General features: G+C 43.2%; 1 protein-coding gene across 1 annotated transcript; it reads right to left on the bottom strand.

The window, feature by feature from the left end:
- Positions 1–19,513: 19,513 nt before the first annotated feature.
- foxd1 (forkhead box D1) lies at positions 19,514–20,895 on the bottom strand. Its single transcript, XM_076097088.1, has one exon. The coding sequence runs from the start codon at positions 20,893–20,895 to the stop codon at positions 19,852–19,854; it is 1,044 nt and encodes a 347-aa protein (XP_075953203.1). The 3' UTR covers positions 19,514–19,851.
- Between the last annotated feature and the right edge of the window lie 326 nt (positions 20,896–21,221).

Here is a 21,221-nt window from a genome sequence, read left to right as displayed (position 1 = left end):
TCAAGGGAATATTTTAGTGTCATATCAAAATTACAACTCAAGTAAACCAATTTTCTCCACACAGGAATAAACACAGACTCAAGTGAACCGCAGAGATCAAGCTCGGGGAATATCACAAAGTGTTTTCCCGAACTGCAGCAGACTTCTCGAGCAATTAAGAGCGTTTGGCTCTGAATGGTAAAGGAAATAGCTTTCCTTGCTGTTAAATGTCACCAGGAACGCGCCCGGGGGCATAAAGTGACCACTTTGTTTTGGTTTTGCGTGCTTCAATCCTTCTCTGTTACAAGGACTCCGATGTCACAGGAGAGCAGGGGTTCACCCCGAAGTCTGAAGAAGCGTTTTTTACTTTAATAAAACTCATTCGAACAATCAATATTATAGCAAAATGCTATTCAAATTTGTACACACCAAAAAATGTAATTTCTTTATTTACCTCTCGTATTGTTTTTTGAGTTCATGTCATCAAAATTTCTTTTTTTTTGTTTAGACAATCAAACCAATTGATTTCAGCTTTGACCCAAAAGACAAAAGTTGTCTTTTATTTTCCTTTTAGCCCAAAACATATACAAATTATTATGATTATAACAAACCACGAATATCACGAGAACCATAGCACTTAAGATGAAGCAACAAGTTGAGGAGCTTCAGTGGGAAGATTTAATGTGTGCTAAAGAAATTAGTTAATCCATTGGATCAGGATGAGACAGAACCACATGCATGAATATTGACAGTTAGATTTGAGCGTTTCAGATGATCGCTGTCAGTAAAGAACGACCCCAAAGCTTTTCTTATTATTCTTTTATTGCACCTCCGTGGTTGTTTATGTATGTATTTCCATGCAGCAGTATCTACTTCACTTCTTCTAACTGCAGCAGATTCGATGCACCCCTTTACTGTGAATGTGCTCTACCTAGACCCTGTACATCTATCTCAGTACATTAACGCACCTTTTTTTTTTTTTTGCACCCCGTTAAAGATGTAACAAACTTGGGTCATGAGTTCCAAAGATTGGTGTCTGCAGGAATTCCCTCAGGTCAGAGAGAAAGCTGTGTTTTGAGGACCTTCTTAGCAGTCTTTGCCTCACTGGCCTTTGACCCCGGCCGGCCCTCTTTAGCGAAGGAGCATAATCCACCTAACATGGATTTAAACAAACAGTGTAATCCATAACACTCGGCCGTTGCACACCATCTCGTTCAGGTTATAAGCCCCGCTGCTGTTATGACCGCGTTGCTTTTTTTGAGTGGGCTGATTTGTCTCACGGACTTTATTGTCCCTCGGCAGCCGGAGAGCGCTACTCACTATTGTATGTGCAGTATTGACTTTTAAAATCTTATCGGGCTCTCCTTGCAAACTTCACACACCTGCTTCATAACTCGCTGGTTGTTCTGGGTTCTTTTTCCTCCCAGTGCTGGTTCTGTATGCGCTCGGGTACAGCTGTGTTTGTGGCCCTTGCACCTCCTGCCCTCGCCTGCCTTCCCCGCCGCTTCAAGCCTCACTGCACCCCAGCCCCCCCCCCCCCCTCCTTCCTTAAAAAAGTTCATCAATATTTTGGTTGACCTTTGACTTGACCCGCGCAATTAAACAATGGGATTTTGGGTACACTAAATGGCCTGGCTTTGCTACAGAGGGCAGACTAATGAGAGGATGTCGTCTTTAGTTTATAGTTCAGTCCAGAAAGCAGTGGAGCGGAACAACAACCCGGCGTTCCGTTAAGCCGCCTCACGCAAACTTTTCAAAGCAGGGGGCTCTTGGAATCAGACTGGGCTTTCCAATGTCGTTTACCTTCACTCAGTTAACCCCACCCATCCACCTCCACCCACTCCTCCAAGTTTATCTGGCTTTAGTTTTTAAATTTCAGTCTAGTTCCTCTTCAAATCCGCCCCTTGTTTTAAGAGAAACAAACATTTTCCAGGTTTTACATGAACAGATGTAGAAGAGGTGTGTGTGTGTGTGTGTGTGTGTGTGTGTGTGTGTGTATGTATGTATGTATGTGTGTGTGTGTGTGTGTGTGTGTGTGTGAGACACAAAGCCTGTTTTTGTGTGTTTAGCTGTGTTATTGATGTACTTTTCCCTCGGTCTTGCCAATGTTGCTTTTTCAGTCTCCCAGCTGGAGTAATAACTGACTGCTGAGACACTTTTTAAATCTAAAAGTCTGACAGTGGTATAACACTTCATACGGTATAAAGTACACGGTGTTGTGAAGGTTACTTTAGTAATTACATTTCTATATACCCTGTTAAGAATGGAATAAGAACTATTTCAATATAGCAGAAAAGTCCTAAAAACATAAACCTCACTAGAGTATTTCTCTGTACCTGTAAGTGATAACAATTACTTTTATTTGAATCAGTGACATGTTACTCCTCAGCACTGTAAGTAGTATATTTGGAGATAATTTTACTTCCATTTTATGCCCTTTATAGTTATATTCCACTACATTTCATAGGCAAATATTGTACTTCGTCTTTCTACCATATGTCTTTGACAGCAATTTATTATTAAACTTTGCAGATTAAGATTTTACATATACAACCTAGGTTCATGTTATTAAATACAGCATATTGCTGTAGATTAAACCAGTGGTTCCAACCTTGTGGGAATGAAGCACTTTGTCAACCACAACAAGGATGGGAACCACTGGATCAAACTACCCGACAGTATTTTATATCAGCTCCAACTCCACATCAAAATAATGCTTATACACATCGAAGCATCAGAGATATTTATCCAATAAAATTATATGTAATATTGTCGTGGGGAATTCGGCATGATGTGTACAACAAAAACACTTCACCTCAGTATTTATGAAATCCTAAAGCGTCAACAACAAACACCTTTTTGAATGTAAACCTCGTGATAACATGGAGGACACTTGTTCATGAGCTGTTTCTCTTCATGTCTGTAGACCACTATTGATTTATTGAAATACATTTTTTTTTTTTAACCAAAATTGATTATTTTGGAAAATATTAAAGTTAAGAACCAAACAATTAAACCACAATTCATCACTGTGATGGTTTTCCAGAATGAAGCTGAGCAGGCGCTGCTCTGCACCCGAATGATTTATTAGTGCATCAGCTGGATGTTTATGTAGTATAATGGCACTGAATCTATCACTGCCACTATATTGTCACAATGGAAACGTGTGTGTTGTTACTGTTATATATCTCAATGCCATACTATTATAGAGCCCCTTCCCCCCCTCGCTCCCACACACACACACACACACATGCGTACACGTACACACACGCTTCAACCCTATGGTGCACATACACATACTGGCTCCGTCTCCATTCATTGGCTCAATCTCTCGAGGAACCTCCTCCCAGAGCGACAGACTCGATATCTTTCGCTCTAATAATCTCTCACAAACGCTGCGTGTGGCTTTAGTGTCCCCGAGTGCTCTCCGCACGAGATGTCTCGTATAGGACTCACTGTACGAGTCCAATGAACATAAACTGTACGTTCACGTAAGCGTCAGTAATATTCCTCCTCCACAGCACTCGGATGCATCTTTACATGATCTCTGCTGTTTGTCTTTTGTGATATCCTGCACAAATGGCTACATTTGCTCATCTTGCTAATGTGCTTCAAGGGATTTTCCTCCATTAAAAAAAAAAAAAAAAGCCCTGAAATATAGCACCTGATGTGTTGGACGAGGGGGGACGGACGGCATGAGAAATAGAAGTGACAAAAGGACAGAGATGAATGGATTTGGGAGAGGAGGACCGGCTGTCTGACAAGCAGAGGGCGGAGGGCTGTGTCAGGCATAGACGTGTGTGTGTGTGTGTGTGTGTGTGTGTGAGTGTCTTTGAGATGGAAATAGACAAGCAGACACATTATGGGATTACGGATGTGATTTGGGGCTAAAGGGAGGTTAGAAGACCTGGCTGGATGGAGAAGGGGGAGCGATGACTCAGGAGTCTCACGCACCAGGGCAACAACAACAACAACGCTCAGAGGGGAGCGGTGGACGTCCAACAGCAATAGTCAACAGACTCCTGAGGAACACGATATGTTTGATGTGTTAGAATGTGTCCTGAAAATAAGGACAAGTTTTTTCCCTTTTTAGCCCATTGTGGAGGTTCAGAGTGGGGTGATTTGCTGGTGGCTGGTCTGTGCTCACTGGCACTTTGCCCAAGCAGCGGGTTCATTACCACTAAATCAGTTACAGCAGACTAACACCCAGACTTCAACCCGTACACCTCACAGCTCTGACGAGACCGCCCCCACCCCCTCCTCTCCTCTTCTGCTGTGCCAAGATGGTTTGAGACCTCCTCTTTGTGATGCAGCCGGCTTCCAGCTCTGTGACCTCTGAAGCAGGAAAAAAAGAAAAAGAAACGCACCTAAGAGTGCTCTCAGGTTGTTTGTGCCATATCCACCCTGGGGAGAGCTTTTAATTTCCACTGGAATGCACTATTTTTGTAGGTCAGTGTTATTGATCTGCTGGTTTTGTTAAAGGAAACGTTCGACATTTTGTCATGTACCACTTTTCTTAGAAATAGTCCAAAGTGAGACACAACATGGTAATTAGTGAGCTTTAGAGGTGCTGTTTGTTTGTTACTTTTAGATAACTCCAGGCTGTTTCCCCCCGTTTACAGTTTTGGTGCTAAGCTAAGTTAGCCGGCTGCTCGTGGTAGCTTCATATTTACTGTAAACTCTCAGCACTGAAGCAAAAAGAGTATTTTCCAAAGCGTCAAATTTTTCTTTTGACGTAGTTCTGCACACAACCCCCCCCCCCCCCCCTGTAAAATAGCAGCTTGTCAGTTTTTACCCTTTGCTTTTTGTACCAACAAACAAGATAAAATAGCGGGTGGTAGCTTCATATTTACAGAGTTGTAACCGTCTTCACATCTAACGCTCAACAAGACAGCAAATAACCACATTACTTTAAATGTGTAAGTATACTGTAATGTGTATTTTGTGGATGGATACATTTTTTTTTTTTTAAATCCCTTTCCAGTGACTGAACAGCAGCAGAATAATCTCTCATAAATGAAAACATCTGCAGCCGGCCCTTTAAGAGGGAAAAATGATTGAGAGCCTTAATTGAAAGAGGAAGTAAAGAAGGTCAAAAAGTGATCTTTATTTTCTTAAGCATCCCTACCTCTGCTATTAGCCAGTGGTAGTTTCTTAACCTTTCTGGTCTTGAATCAAGGGCCTGCTCCCCCCCCCCCCCCCCCCTTCCCCAAATGGAATTAGACTAAAATTACAGCATGAGGTCATGGCTCCCTGGCAATGAACTCAACAACTAAAAAAGGGGTTGGCAAACAAGATTTGAACCTTTTTGAAGAGCATGGCTTGGTATAGAAATAATCATAAAAAATAAAGTATATTCACTGAAGCATGTCGGCATGTTGGAGCCAGAAACCTCAAAGTGGGAGGACTGTAGCAGGAGTTTTTATGGAAGTGGCCAGTTTCGGCATTCTTGTGATATTCCCAAAGGAACTAAAGATAGCAGGGTTGTAAAGTACGCATAAAGGATTGAGCGCAACAAAGACATGCACAGTGCTTCAAGTACGATACAGTTTGTTGGGATAGGTACCGAAAATATCAGGTCTGTTTCATTGTTTTTACAATCACGGCTGCTCGCCTTCTAATTATGTGATCTTGCAAAATGGTTGTGGTGTTGCCTAAAGTTTATTTTGTGAGGACGGCAGCGAGTAGAAAACACCAAAGCGGAGGGAGAAATCATCGCTGGTACAACAAAATTCCAAACTTTACACTTTGTTATGATAGCTGCGTATATGATGCTGGGAAGTTGTTTTTGCGTCTGGGCTTTAACATCCTTAAAGTGCAGGTTGCTTTGCTTTGCTTGTGGTTCGTCTTTGTCCGACAGCTTCACTTATGGGCCTTCCAAAACAAACGTCCCGGGGCATCATTTTAACCACAGAACCTTCATATGGAGCAGAACCTCTCCATGTTGTTCTTTGGTGATTTTTAAGAGCCAAAACAACATTATATACGTTGGGTTGGAATTCACCTCGTCCCGTCACAATAAAAGAAGTACACGACTCCTCTGGTTGTATAGACGTCTAAAAGAAAATTACTCTACTTCTCACTTGAACCATTGAGGCGACCGACCAAAACCAAGATGGCGACGACAAAAATGCCGAACTCGAAGCTTCAAAACCTTACTACTACTACTATAGGGGGGGGGGAAAGGCTTCATTTATGTATAAATGACAGAACACAACAAATTGTTTAATGAATAGAGTAAAAACAAAAGAATATGGTCGAAAGAACAAAGGCACAGGACAACAAAACACAAGCTAAAAGGAACAAACGACATAAGAAACAATCTCAATACTGTCGCTGAATACAGTTTAAGAAACGCTGGCCAAACTAAAAAAGTGACATTTTTAATTGGATTTATATCAACAGAATTTTTAAAATGATGAGATGTTTCAGAGGCCAAAAAAGCCGCAGAAGCTCCTTTAGTTGGTGAGACAGTGGGAGACCTTCGTCAGGTGACCACATACAAAATGTACTCTGCGGCTTTGCTGAGTAATGGTTAATTAAAATAATGAAAGAAATGATTTTAAATGTGAAGTGGGAGCCAGTGTAATGAGAGTGAGTGATGTAATCAGGCTGTTTTGATGTTTGTCAAAAGTCTTTTGTTCATTGTTGGTGGTGCTCTCCAGTACACACACACACACACACACACACACACACACACTCACACTCACACTCACACTCACACTCACACACACAGACACACACACTCACACTCACACTCACACTCACACTCACACTCACACACACAGACACACACACAGGACAAACAAGAAAAACAACCCAACCCAAAAGAACTACAACATGTCCGATCAGCAAAATAACGCTAACATAGCATGAGCTTGACTGGGAACGGCAAAACAGCACTTAATCAATTCAAGCTATTTACAGTTATTCCGCGATTACAACTGAAGTAGATATGTTTTAATTTGTTTGTGTTTACTCAACTTGTTTGTGCGTGTGTGTGTTGGACAGCAATGTTCCTGTCAAACCGACGTAATTTAATTATGATTTAATCACAATGATGGATGGCATTATTATCCGTAAAACAAAGGTGTTTCTACGACTGTTTTTTACAGTGTTTGTATTGTGTTCCACGCCGTGCAGTAACCTACTTAATCATTACGGAGATCAATTTATAAACTATCACAGGATTTTTAGTAACACAGTGAAAGACGAATACAGCTGGACTAGTGTGGAGTAAAATGAAGGTTCAGACTCAATAACTAAAGTTGGAGTATCGGTAAATGATTCATTTGGTTCAGAGATGTGTTAATGAGTGAACACCAGCAGCCATAAGTTTAATGAAATTTAGCCTAACAGCATTTTTGGGACAACAGAACGAGAACAAAACCAAAGAAATCATCCGTACTTTTGACATTTTGGTCTTTAGACATTCATTGAGTCCAGTCAATAAGACAATGGTGAGAGGACTTGTGTTGAAGTGCTCACCACGGTGAAAACACAAATGTAAAGGTAAAATAGTCGCACACGTACGTATTCGGCGTTAACTTGGCTATTGAACGGGAGTCACGTGACTGACAACACTGACTCTCGCGACAAAGTTTCATACTATTAGTTTCATACGGGACACGAACAGCGGCCTCCTAGACCAAAGTCCTATTTAGTTTGACTTTGACTGTGGCTCAGAGAGGTTGAGCGAGTCGTCTTCCAATCGAAAGATCGGCGGCTTGATCCCCGGCTCCTCCAGTCTGCACGTCGAAGTGTCCTTGGGCAAGACACTGGAACACCCAAATGGCTCCCAGAGGCTGTGCCTTCCAAAGGTGTATGAAAGTGGGTGAATAACGACGGTGAGAGGTCGGAAGACTATAAGGCGCTTTACTAACGCAAGTCAATTTACCAAATTATGCTGAATCAGAAAGGTCAGAGCGAGTATGTGAAACATGATCAACTAGAACACATGTCACTTGTCCCAGTATTGGTAGTGCTCCAGGATTCATTTAGCATTAAATCACCTGCACTGGCACATATCAAAGATGATAGAGGGAGATTCATTCTGACGAGTGTTAGACGTGTGGATGGTCTATTTGTACAGCCACACCTCAGTCAGACTCCCATCCAGCTCACCTCCTATGTAAAGCAATCGCACACACATGCTGTAGATTACTCGCAACATGATGCAGATCACTTGTTCTGCATGCGGGACATGTCATGAGTTTGCGAATTCTTTCCTATGAATGAGAATCTTGTCTTGAAGCCATCGCCAGCCTCGTCCTGCTCTTTGTCTAATCCCGCACGTACAACTTTAATGACCTCAGCTGTACAAACAGAGCGCGTACTCATCTCCTCCTCCTCTGCGCCCTGTCCTACGGCTGGTCCCTGGAGGCCGCTGTTGGCAAGGGGGGAGTTTGCAGGAGTCAGGTTTTTGTCGGGGGGGGGGGGACCCAGATGCTCGGTTTGAAGGAAGCTGAATAACTTCAAGGTTCACTTGGTTGAGCGCCGTAAGACACATTTCAACACTCCCTCCACTCTCTCACTCTCTAGGTGGGTGCGCCTCCACTGTATGTTTGTCTAAGGCGGTGTGAGAGAGTGAAAGTTTGTGTTATTCTTCAGCGCATATCAATCCTTTCTACATTTATGCAAGCCAAAAAGGTGTCTCGTTGAAAGAAAGAATATCAGGAATCGAGTGCATTACAATGCCATTTCAGAGCGGGGAGAAGAAAAACAAACAAGCAGCGAATGGGGTGAATAGTGATGTTATTGTGAGTAAGTGTGAGTGAAGTAGTTAAACGCTTCCATTGCTCTCCCTTTTCTCTCTCCTCCTGCCCCTCAGGCTCCATAAGAAATGGCAGCGGATAGCAGGCCGTCCCTACGGAGCATCACTAGGATAAACACGCACTCATGAATGGCCCGCATTGAGCCGGGGGCTGGAAGGGGATGCAGGGGGAATACTGGGGGTCACCAGTGAAGCCCTCCTGCCGGGGAGAGGTCACCACACTGACCGCCCTCCTAGCAGCCGAAGACAAGGAGGATAAATTCTTTGGTAAACCCCTTCTCCACTCCTCCACTGCCCGTCAGCCCTCGTTCCCGTCATCCCTCCCTCCCACACCCCTGAAGACTGAATTGATCCCCCCGCTCTGCTACTGAGGGACCGATTATTTGTTTAGACTGAGAAAGTCATTAAGCATTAACGAGGGAGTGTCAATCTGTCAGGAAGGTTTCACCCTCAGCTGCACTCTCAACTGGAAACCAGGTAAAGAAAAACAGTGGAAAGTACTGTCATCGTATAAGCTAAAGGACGTGTACGCCAATAAACTGCCAATGTGGTCAAAATGTGGTGGAAGATTAATGTATTCGAAAGCTGAAATGTCTGGCTTGTTTGTTCTCGTTTACACAAGACAACGCTTTCTTACTTCCTGGTTCAGCTTGGAGGGAACCACAGGTCAGGTTTGTCTGCTACTCGATGCCTGACAGGGAAGAGTAGTTTAGACATTTTGGGAAATGTGGGTGATCGCTTTCTTGCGAGAGTTAGATGAGAAGATAGATGCCACTCTCCTATTTGTGCCATAGACTATAAGAAGTGAACGAAGTCACCATGTCGCCATCTTGTTTTTTTGCCAGTGAACAGAAGTGACCATATTTGGACTGTGGAGGAGGGACCATAAGTTACTAAATGAACATCATGCTGTATTGAAGAAGACTTGAAACTAGAGATTGAGACCATAAACTCATGTTTACAATGTTTACTGAGGTAATAAATCAAGAGAGAAGTAGAGTCATTCTCTCATAGACTTCTATACAACCAGACTTCTTTTTGTAATCATCTTCAATACATCATGTTTTTTAGTAAATTATGGTCCCATTTAGAGTAAAATAGACCATAAAGCAGGTTATGCTTTATGGTTTATGTAAAAAATACATGTTGTGTCATACCAAAAAGACATCACTTTGGTCTGTGACTCAAATAAATACATATAAATATAGTGTATGCTTAGATGTCAGTATGGCATGTGGGAGATAATCAAAAACACATGTATATAGCAATGTCAATAAAACATGGCTTCTGATCCTGAAAAGTACCTTGTGATTGACAGGTCACTACCTCGCCGTAATTGTCAGTGTTTTTGTCTTAAAACTTCATGAAAAAAAAAAAAAAAAAGATGTCGACGACCAAAAACCAAGATGGCGTCGGATAAAATGCTGAAGTCAGGGCTTTAAAACGGCAGTTCACAAACCAATGGGTGACGTTCAACTGTTGTATAAGCAAGAGGAGGGTTAGAGAGGTGTGAGGTACATGTGGGAGGAAAAGCTCCACAGCTAAACAAATGACCAGCGTTCAGATGCACAGATGTATGCGTTCGCTGTGACATCCCAGCACCATCCAACTGCATCTCACCTCTTCTCCTTCATCGGCACACGGTAACCCTATCTTCCCCCCGCTGGTGAAAGGCAGAGAAATGGAAACACGCTGATGTGTGTAGCATATGTGCTCACGCCGGACTGAGACCACGTCCTGGAACCCCCTACCGCCTCGTTCCACCTGAGTGCAGAGTGATGGGAGACGATGGAGATATCAAGAGGAGGAGAACGGTGAATCAATTAAGCTACTGTGAAAACAACGACATGCACGTGCAGGCAGGGAAGTCACAGCTGTCAGAGATGTGGCTACTGTCTGCACACGGCTTTAGACAACTTCATCTTGGATTTGTTGCAGTTTCAGTCGTTAAACGTCTCATGGGTTTCAGGAATACACAAGATTCCCTTCAGCTTATCTCTCATTAATGAAAACATCCTTCAGATAACTTTCAGGAAACAAACCACGCCCCCTTTTTAAGCAATTTTCCTCCAAGCTCTCTCACTTATTGTTAATATTCTCAACTATGTTTATCTGGCACCTAATATATTTGCTTTTACAACAGAAACTCTCTCTGTAATCCAGTTTTGTTGAAAGTTTCCAAATGTGTTATTCTATCTTGTTTGAGTTGGCTGCATCGGTTGTGCAGCGCTGTTCATGAATCAGAAGAGAGTATCCACTGAAGAGCATCCGGGGCATCGTTTGAGAGACGTCCTCAGCTAAAGAAACAAATACAGGCTTCAAACAAATTTATATATTGTTATCTTAGGCTTCGCATTTAGCCGACCACAATTAGTGAAGCACAGCATTTTGTTCCCAAAATATTGTGAGAGGAAGATGAGAACATGTCGAAATGTTTTATGGTTAGGGTTCAAGTTGCTGTCATTTATTTGGCTTTTATTTTGTTTGGTTGCTTAATTGAAAAGAAACAAGGAAAAGGAAAATACAGTGGAGGGCTGCGTGCAGCTAGACTTATTCTCACTATCTTTCATTTTACTACCAGCTGCTTAGTGTCTTTAAAAATACCAGAACAAAGCAATTATAAGATTGTCACAAATACAAATTCCCCCAAAACGACATTTCTGACTAGCGACCAAAACCTCGACGAGCAACTCCACCAAATCATAAAACTAATTCTGATTAGATGTAATACTACACATTTTACTAAATTAAATCGAATTTGAAGATATGAGATTTAGTCGAAGAAATGCAGGAATCGTCCCTCAAAACCAAACGCGTGTAATTGCAGAACACAAACTCCCCCTCAGGATGTTAAAACTCCTAAATTGCTTTTTAGATTATTAACCTGAAATGTCAACCCTGTAAATATGAAATGAAACGAGCGCTTTGGTAGTTTAACCAGTGGCCCCATCATCAGTATCACAGAGCACTGTTTCCTGTTAAAACAGATATTTTCCTGTTTGGAGAGTGATCACTCTGAATTACTGGGTGGTGGTAATTAGTCTTGGTGTACCCATAAGAGTGTGTGTGCACTGACGGTATGTGGGTGTGTAAAAGCCACTTTTCCAGCGCTGCTGTGTACGAGAGGGCAAAATGGAAGCGTAAGTGAGGCACTCTGAGCATTGGAGATAAAACATGTGGAAAAAAATTTAAAAAATCCTAACCAGAGTGATTGCAAAATCAACTGGGATCCATGAAGCCTGTTCAGATTATGGAACTTCAGTAAACACACAAGATGGACCTCTTCACTCCTCTGTGAACTGTTGAAATGTGTGTGAATTGAGAAGCTCTTTGGTCCTGATCAGGAACATTTAGCTTGTGTTAGCGGTCGAATTACATGAAAATGCAGCGTGTAAATGTAGCCTGTGCTAACACTTCGAGTTGGGCTACGTTTCAGGTCTGCTGTGCCCTGCTGTGCCCAGAATATGCGTCCAGTTACCTGCCAGTGGAGCCCCTTCACACGTCCAACAGAGATCCGCTCGGCATTGGCGGGGCTTGACCACCCTGAAGCACAGGGGCCGCTGGGCACCCCCTTCGGCGAAGCCATACTTTGATAGAGGCCCCTGAAAATGTTGTGACGGGGAACAGGAAGTGCCTACTGCCTTGGGAGGAAGTATCAAATACAACAGCGTCTCTTTTTTTCTTTCTTTCTCCACTTTGGTGAGATCTTGCCAGTTAGATGTTTTACCACCGGCGCTCCAGACAAAAAGAGGCTTTCAGCAGCACCTCGCTATAGGATATATTGTGTTTTTACAGTTTCTTTCCTCCCTTTGAGAGAGTCAACATTGTTGTTGCACACTAGGTGAACGTTTTCTTCCATTATTTTAACAAACCTGTGGAGGGAATGGAGAAGGGTTCGGTGAAAAAAACTCATATGAGACATAAGACTGCAGGCCACTGAGAGCTGTGCATGCACACATGCAGTTGGGAAATGAACACTCAAATACTCACGTATACTGTATTTCCTCTCACTCACCCCCCACCCAGAAATGGTCTTTTTTTTCCCCCAGAGTCATGACTCAGAGCGCAGTTGACAATTTAAGAACGTGTCTTTCTAAGGGATTGTCACCACCTCGACTTTGTCATACATAACCATGCAGTGTGTGATCACAGAATCAAAGCTCCGACTCCCTAATATGTTGCAGAGGGTCATGGCTGTGTCTTTTGATGTGGCTCACATTTTGGCAAAGGCCATACGCATCCGAGAGTCTTGGGTGCTTGTGAGTGTATCCTTGAATCTCTGGATCTAATTGTGGGTCGATCTGTTGGTGTGCGAGAAGAGCACATATGTCAAAATATCGAGACGGATTCGGGGCAAACTTCCAGAAGACACAGAGAGAGAGAGAGGTGGGGGGGGCGGCTCGACACCGACCACTTAAATGCTCAGCTCCAGCGTCTCCCTGTTCCTTTCAGAGACCCGAGTCATCTGCCATGGACACTTTGTGGTCAAGTCAATGAGGCGGAGAGCTGGAGAGAGAGACGAGGAGGAGGATGGGGTCGAGGGGGGGGGGGGGAGGAAGAAATATACAAACGGAAGGGAATGTTCGGGGGAGGAGAGGGTGAAGGATATTTAGGAAAAGGAAAAGTGAGGAGTGAGCGAGCCTACATGGGTGGCTTCCAGTGTTGACGTTCATTCCATTTGAGTGACGAGGCCGTCGTCGTTGAGGAATCGATGACATAACGCAGAGGATGCAGAGTGAAATTTCAAACTTGGAAGCTGTCTGAGGAAGCAGAGTTTGAACTAACCACCACACCCCACCCCACATCTACACAGAAATGCACCACACATGCAAAAGGTTTCCATCTCTCTGGTTTACCAGGTTTTGAATATCTCCTGCTTTATATACTGTGAGTGCACCGCTCTGTGTTTGCTGTGCTGGCAGTCTGTGTTTAGAGGCTCAGAGGAAATGTTTGGGGCTCTGCCTTGTGTCAGCTGCAGCCCATGTTGGTGTGGATTACCTGCGGGTGTCACGATGATGAACGCGCTGCAGGAGCTCGATGAAGTGTTTACGACCGAAAGGCGTTGTTGCATGTAACTCACGCGGGCCCCCGAAAGCCGGTAGTCACGAGCGGCGCTTCTTTTGGCAGACGGGCGCCTTCTGACCGGTAACGCCATGACGCCTATAACGGTGGCGTGTAGCCTATAGGACGCAAGCGGTCAGCGGAAGTAGGGGTGACGTCACGCAGCCCCCCCGGGAGTGTTCAGGGACCATGGATGTGGGACTTTCCAACATGCTGTATTTATTGTTGTAACCTAAGTAGGAGATGTCTAGGTAACCTCTGTACTTTGTTTCAAGTGGACAGAATAATAAATTCCGCTGTAACAAATGGTTTGTTTCAAGCCGCCTGTTATTTTATCATCACATTCTGCACAAGCGTGATGGATAAGGCTGTACGGGGGCCCCGGTTGTTTGTAGGAGCGGATAGCATGCCAAAGCAAACACGTGCAGGGCTTGGAAAGTGAAAAATGCAGTCAGAGGCACACAACATAATTCTGCAGCAGATCCCGGATCGGAGGGTTCACACCGGGGTGAGACAGGCAAGATGTAGAACAAATAAAAACACCTCTGGAAGTCTTTGGCTAAATAAATGATGTGCAAGGACGCGTGAGCTTGCGCTTCATGAAGTGGTGAAAGCCCAGCGTTTGCTCCCCCCTGGCCTGTCTGGAGCCGCAGTCTTTAATTCCTCTGTCAAACAGCACTTCATGCATCTCTATACAGCTGTGACTGCAACTGTAAAAAGTCTCATAGCGCGGACGCATCACATGCCGTCCGCTCCACGTCTCTGCAGTGGTGGATCAGAAGTGCCAAAAACACGATGAAAGCTTTGGTCTCCTATAGCGAGCTCTGACGAGAAGAAAGGAAGGAAGAAAGAAAGAAAGAAAGAAAAGTAATGGGTCAGAAAAAGAGAGAGCAAAACGATGGCATTACAAAAGAAGGGGGGAGAAGCAGCATCCATCCCAAAGCCACTCTTGTGTAGCAGGTCCTTGCAATTCTGAGCGGCCTCTAATTAGGCTAGTATTCAGGGGTGGCATTAGTTCCCAAACTTTTTAATGGGGTGGAAAGCGGCGCTCCTTTTACAGAGAGGGGATAAGTGTAGCGACTGTTCCATACACTGAATAGCAGATGGAGAGATCCTGCACCTCCCTGGGAGGTATTCACTCTTTTTTTATTCTTTTCTTTTTTCCTCAGTTTTATTCCTTGTACTCACCCCTTTTCCAATTGCTCTCTTTTTTTCTTCATATTTCTCCTCTGTTTCCAGTACGTTTCACTATGTTCAGATGTTCTAATTTCTGGACACGTTATTTTCTTGCATCTGATTTAAATCATCTGATCTGATAAGAGTTGAAATGTTGTCTTTTGGACAACATTTACGTTGCTGCTGATCTATGTTGTTCCTGTAATAAATACATGTAATCAATGAATTAACATACAAAAGACTTAAAACTGTTGTGATTATTATTATCACTGTTATTATTGTTTATTTTTCTTTAATATGAATCAAACATGCATAGATAAGAATACATTTCTGACCATGTTAAAAGTAAAAAGTAACTTCAAAATAGCAAATGCATCTAATGTCCAGATACACAGAAACTATTTATTTGGGATCTTTTAAAGTGTCTTTCCTTCAAGATGTCTCTCCTTACTTATTTGTACGAGGTTAAAACACATTGTTAGTAGTTGTACTTATTATTAGTTTGTATGATTTGTGCTATAAATAACGATAGTGGCAATAATGGTGATTGTTTTTATGACCATTTATTATTATAAAGATCAATAAAAACAGCATATAATAGCTTGGTGCAGCTCACAGAGGACTTTGGGTTACATGTTGATGCAGAGCACCTGGGCTGGTAGTAATTCCACATTTTATTAGAGGCATTGTGGGGCCAGAAACTAAACATGTTTACTATTAAACTGCGTCGTAAACTGTTATTAGTGAGACTAAATTAAACGAACAGGCCAATTATTATTGAAGAATAATAAAAGTGTGAATGTTGTTTTTTTTTTTAACGCATTAATATCGGTGATTTTATTAACCTTAAAATATTTCACATTGGAGGAAAAACTACATCGGAATTCAAAATCCTATATACTTTTTACATCATGGTTGTCATAAATGAGTTGATGTGCTCATGCTGTGTGGTGATGCATTTATACAAAAATAATCAACTGAAAGGAGAGGAAGATATTTTAAATATAAATATTTGTGCATTATATGTCTGTTTTATTCCATAGCAGCACATTTTAAGCCAGGACACATTTATTAATCCTATCAGATGTAACAGTTTGAATCCAAGTCCAACTTGTATTCTCAGTCATTGTTGCTGGTTTTCTGTCTTCACAACGCACTTTTTCTGCTTCGTCAAGTGATGTGACGCTGTTGAGCTCCGTATGAGACTCATTTATTCAGTGTAGGTGTCCGAACGTGGCTCAAAATGACCCGTTTACTGGCCTCTACGTTTGTAAAGTAGCCAAAGTCTTTACGACTTCCTTTGAAATATAGATTATTCTCGCAGCCTCGAATGCTCCAACACATTTACCCAAAGCCCAATGTCTGTTATGGGCTGAGTGCGGTGCTTTATCCCCTCTCCTCATGACCTGTGACCCAGCAGGATAAACTGCTAACTGAGCTTCAGTCATGCTCAAGGAGGCTGATGCCCACATGATCTATGACATTTCATGAAAAGACCCTTTTTCTTAATTGCAGGACTACCTAAATATTCTGCTGATGACAAAACACCTAACCAACCAAATCAGTTACTGGGTCATTACAGACGTTTTGTCACCTGCACATAATAGCTGTTTGTTTTTACTGATCTTTGATCAGCGTTGTTGTCCTTGTTTATTGCTCTTTGACTATGTATATCTCTTTATGAAGTGTTCTCGGAACAAAGACAGCAACGAAGAACAGGAGTCAAATTCCTTTCCAGCGTCAGTAAAGCTGATTCTGATTCTCTGAGGTTTAGAAAGTTTTCTGCACCTTTTTGCGTATTGGTGAATCCAGCACAACCAACACCCTTAAACATCGTGATGCTCCACTTTAAACACTCCTAATGAGTTTGTCTGCACTTTACTACACTGAAAATGTATTCATAAATAATAAGACAGGCTGATCAAACAGACTGCTGAATCTGAAATACTGCTACTGCTATCTATACTACTAGTGCTATAACTATACTACAAATAATAACAAAATAATAATAGCATTAGTAATAGAAATTGTAGTAAATAATCATTTAGAAAATGATAAAATATATAACAATATTATTACATGATCATATCATTTTAAATAAGTATAATAATGAGTGTAAGTCGATTTTCTCATAACGAAAATCCTTATTCAACCTGGTAGATTTTTTTTTTTACTCTATTTTCATCAACCAAACTATTACTTGGTGGATGGATGGATGGATGGATGGATGGATGGATGGATGGATGGATGGATGGATGGATAGATAGATGGATATACCATTCCGGTCGTCAATTGTGTGCGCATACGTTACTGTTATTTATTATTGTATTAATTTAACCAGGAAGTTAAAGCAGCGCCTATAAGTCACATGAAAAAAGTAGCCTCCAACATAGCTCATTATTCTAGCACGATGATGCTTTAGGTTCTGAGGAGAGAGTTTGGCTTCATTCATTCTTCATGAAACGTGTTTTCAACATGGCGTTTGAATGCTCGGTATGAAGGCGGTGTTTCCCAATGAAGTTTATAATTGATTCGAAGCTGCAGGCTGATACGTGCAATAGGCCCACATATTATGTTATCACCCCCCAACGAACTATTTGACAAATTAAAAAGTAATTGCCAGAGTAATCATGCAGAGGCGATGTTAGACTGTCCAATCAGCTCTTAGTTGAGTATTTCAGAGGAAATCCTTCAGAATATCGCACATTATGATGCAATAGGAATATTTCACATATGCGATAATTCACCAGGCTATTCACTAATACCTCCAACAAGGTAAAACACAATATTGGTATAGGTGGAATACCCAGATATGATTTATTGAAATATTCCATAAAAATACTATGAATTACAATTGACCACAGACACAGTGTAAATCCCTGTAAGACTCTTATTGTGAAAGTACAGCAATTGGGAAAAATCCTGCGCGGCTACACAAGTTACTATTTACCTTATTGCATGAATTATTCCTGCATTCTCCCTCTTTAAACCTCCTCTATTTGTAAACAAGTCCATACTGACCTCCATCTCTTCTCTCTCTCTCTTTAGTGTGTGTGTGTGTGTGTGTGTGTGTGTGTGTGTGTGTGTGTGTGTGTGTGTGTGTGTGTGTGTGTGTGTGTGTGTGTGTGTGTGTGTGTGTGTGCGCGCCTTCCTGTCTCTCGTTGCGTGTTACATCATCACGCAATAGCTGTCCTCCCGTGGCCTAGTGAACTGGCTCTAAGCGCTGCACCAATTTAGCCATCCACTACACACACGTTGCTTTGAATAAGGGCAGATGCAGACACACGCAGTCGACGGGCGCACACATCCAGTCACGGAAGCAGCGCGCCTGTACAGTAATACGTCTAGGCTTGCCCACATAGGCTGCAGAGCTCATGAAACATTTAAATATGAGAAAAGGAGTCGCACACAATCAACGCACAGGGGTCGCAGCTCTGCAGCACCATGCTTGGCACTGACATTTGTTTTGGAGATTATTAACATATACATATTGAGTAATCTGGTGCGTAATTATCTGCAAATGTGTGCTTCTGCGTAGAAATACCACTCCATTTGGCTTTTTGTGTCATCATAATGCAAATGATGCTCTTCCCAGTGTGGGAGCCAAAATAAAGGTGAGTAAACACCAAAACAAAGGTGAGTGGTTCCAACCCCTCCACTACATGTCCACGACTCCAAGCAACAAACATTTCATTTTCTCTGGTGAGGGGGGAACAAAAAAAAAAAAACTATGTCAAATAAGAGCAGATAATGAAATATTACACGAGGAGTGTTTTCTCAAGAGCTGACCAGCTGTCGACATCGGTGTAATCACCGACAGGCAAAGTCACACCTTCCTGTCCGCTCACCGTAATTACGAGGATGAGTGTGAGAGAGGTCAGAGTGACACGCAGGCCTCGTGTGCGCATGTCCCACACTGACATCAGAGTGTGCAAACATCTGAACAAACTGTTTGAGCACGTAAACAAATAGTATAAATAATATTTTTTTGTGGCTCACACACACGCTTTTCTGAACTTTCCAAACCTCAAAGCCATACAGGTGTTCACCTGTATATCAGCTGATCAATTAGCACCATCTCAATGTAAACACACGATAAAATCATCAACACTTGCATTTTAAGTTTTTTTGCAATATTATTTAGCCTAATATCCTGTTAATTATAGCCCCTGGGGTTACAGTATGCAGCCCCAGCAAGCTCAGCGTCATTTAATGAATGTATTTCCAAACAAATTACCTTTTTTTTTGCAAAAAGAAATTTATTTCTTGTTGAAAAACAAACTGTGTAAAAATATCACACTTCAATTACACAATACTTGCCAAAAAATGTACAATGTTTTATTACTGAAATAAACACACACTGCATATTATTATAAATGTATGACTTTGCTCTCTGTGTTGTTGTTTTTTTCAATACAAAGTTCAAATCAAAACCATAAAAAAAGTGTTTTGATTTGCCAATCTAATAAGAGAAAAAAAACATGGATGTGTTTGACACAAATACATTATTAGCCTATTTTTCAAAACATGTGATCATTTATAACCTGCCCATTAAGTCGTTATCCTGAGACGCCCTAAACAGTGACTGAAACGAATTACTTCATGGTAAAAATATAAGAAAGTTCGTGGTCAAAAGTCTGATTCACACCGAAAACAATGAACATAAATAGATCTTCTTCTTTTTTTAAACAGCATGAATATAGGCACAAATAGTGTTTTGTTATGTCCATCATTCAGCTGCGTGCTATCAAACAAACATACAAAAATAATCCTACCTTCAAAGAGGGGCGTTTTTTTGTTTTGTTGCTGTTTCTTTCTCGTTTTTTTAAAGTTTCTTGAAAAAAAGTTTCTTGTTAAGACATTTAACAGTCGCTAGTGCCGCTGACGACCCTGTTCGGAAAGTTTTCTACCGGGTGTAAAACGGCTCCGGGGTGGACGGTCTGCGGCCGGCTGGTCCCTGGAGGCCCCAAAGAGGACGGCAAGACCGAGATAACGGCCGGAGAAGTTCTGGAGGGGCTCAGCGACCCCCCGATGATACTCTCTATGGAGAAGGGAGACCGCTGCACCGGGGAGCCGGACTTCTGCACCGGGGCCGCAGCCTGCACGCTGGCTGAGCCCAGACTGGAGCTGAGCTGGGGATAAAACCGACTCCTGGCTAAGTCCGTGCTGGTGGGCATCAAAGACGGCGCCGGGATAACGGTCCCCGTGTGCGAGTGCGAATGCCTGGAGTGCTGCTGCTGCTGCTGAAACGCAAAAAGTGCAGAGTGCGTGTGGTAGGACTGGAGCTGGATGCCGTATCCCCCGCAGCCGTACGGTCCGTACCCGTACGCGGCAGCGGCAGGGAGAAAACTGTTGTGCTCCCGCAGCAAGTCCTGCGCCTGCGGCCGCTTGAAGCGCTTTCTCCTCCGCAGGAAGCTCCCGTTGTCGAACATATCGGCCGACTCCGGGTCCAAGGTCCAGTAGTTGCCCTTCCCCGGGTTGCCGGGCTCCCTCGGTATCTTCACGAAGCAGTCGTTGAGGGACAAGTTGTGCCGGATGGAGTTCTGCCAGGCCGGGAACTTCTCCCGGTAGTACGGGAAGCGGCTGCTGATGAAGTCGCAGATCTCGCTGAGCGTGAGCCTCTTTTTGGGGCTCTGCAGGATGGACATGGTGATTAAGGCGATGTAGGAGTAAGGGGGCTTCACCAGGGTGTTCTTGCCCGCCGGCTTGTAGCTGTCCCTCGAGGAGGTGGAGCCGTCCAGGCACGGAGGAGGAGAACCGGACAGCAGGATGCCGTCGCGCATCTGTGCCACCTCGTCCACGTAGGAGCGCGTCTGGCTGTCTCCATCCTCCCCCTCGCCGACCACGTCTATGTCGGTCTCTTCCGACAGGATGGAGGCATCCGACATCTCTGAGCTCAGAGTCATGGCTCGCACACGGCTGTGCCCTCCCGACGCCAGATGAGGAAGACGATGAGATGCACGAGCTGCCCTGCCCTCCCTCTTCAACAACTCATAAGAGGAGGAGGAGGAGGAGGAGGAGGAGAGGAGAGGAGAGGAGAGGAGCGCGTGTCGCCGTCGGTGAGAGCTGTCCCCCTGTTTTCTCGCTAGTTCCACATGTTTTCAGGGTGTTTTTTTTTATTATTTTTGTATCGCCGTCTAACGAGCGGTCCCGTCGATGCCAGGCGGAGAAAAATGTGCCGGGAAACCTGCAAACGGGCCAAAACCTGAATCACAGAGGGGGCGGATCTTCT

The sequence above is a fragment of the Anarhichas minor genome, unplaced genomic scaffold (assembly GCF_050575085.1).
Source record: "Anarhichas minor isolate MPS153535 unplaced genomic scaffold, ASM5057508v1 ptg000002l, whole genome shotgun sequence".
Taxonomy (NCBI): Eukaryota; Metazoa; Chordata; class Actinopteri; order Perciformes; family Anarhichadidae; genus Anarhichas; species Anarhichas minor.
The sequence above is the reverse complement of the archived record's forward strand: the minus strand, read 5'-3'. Positions and strand labels throughout refer to the sequence as shown.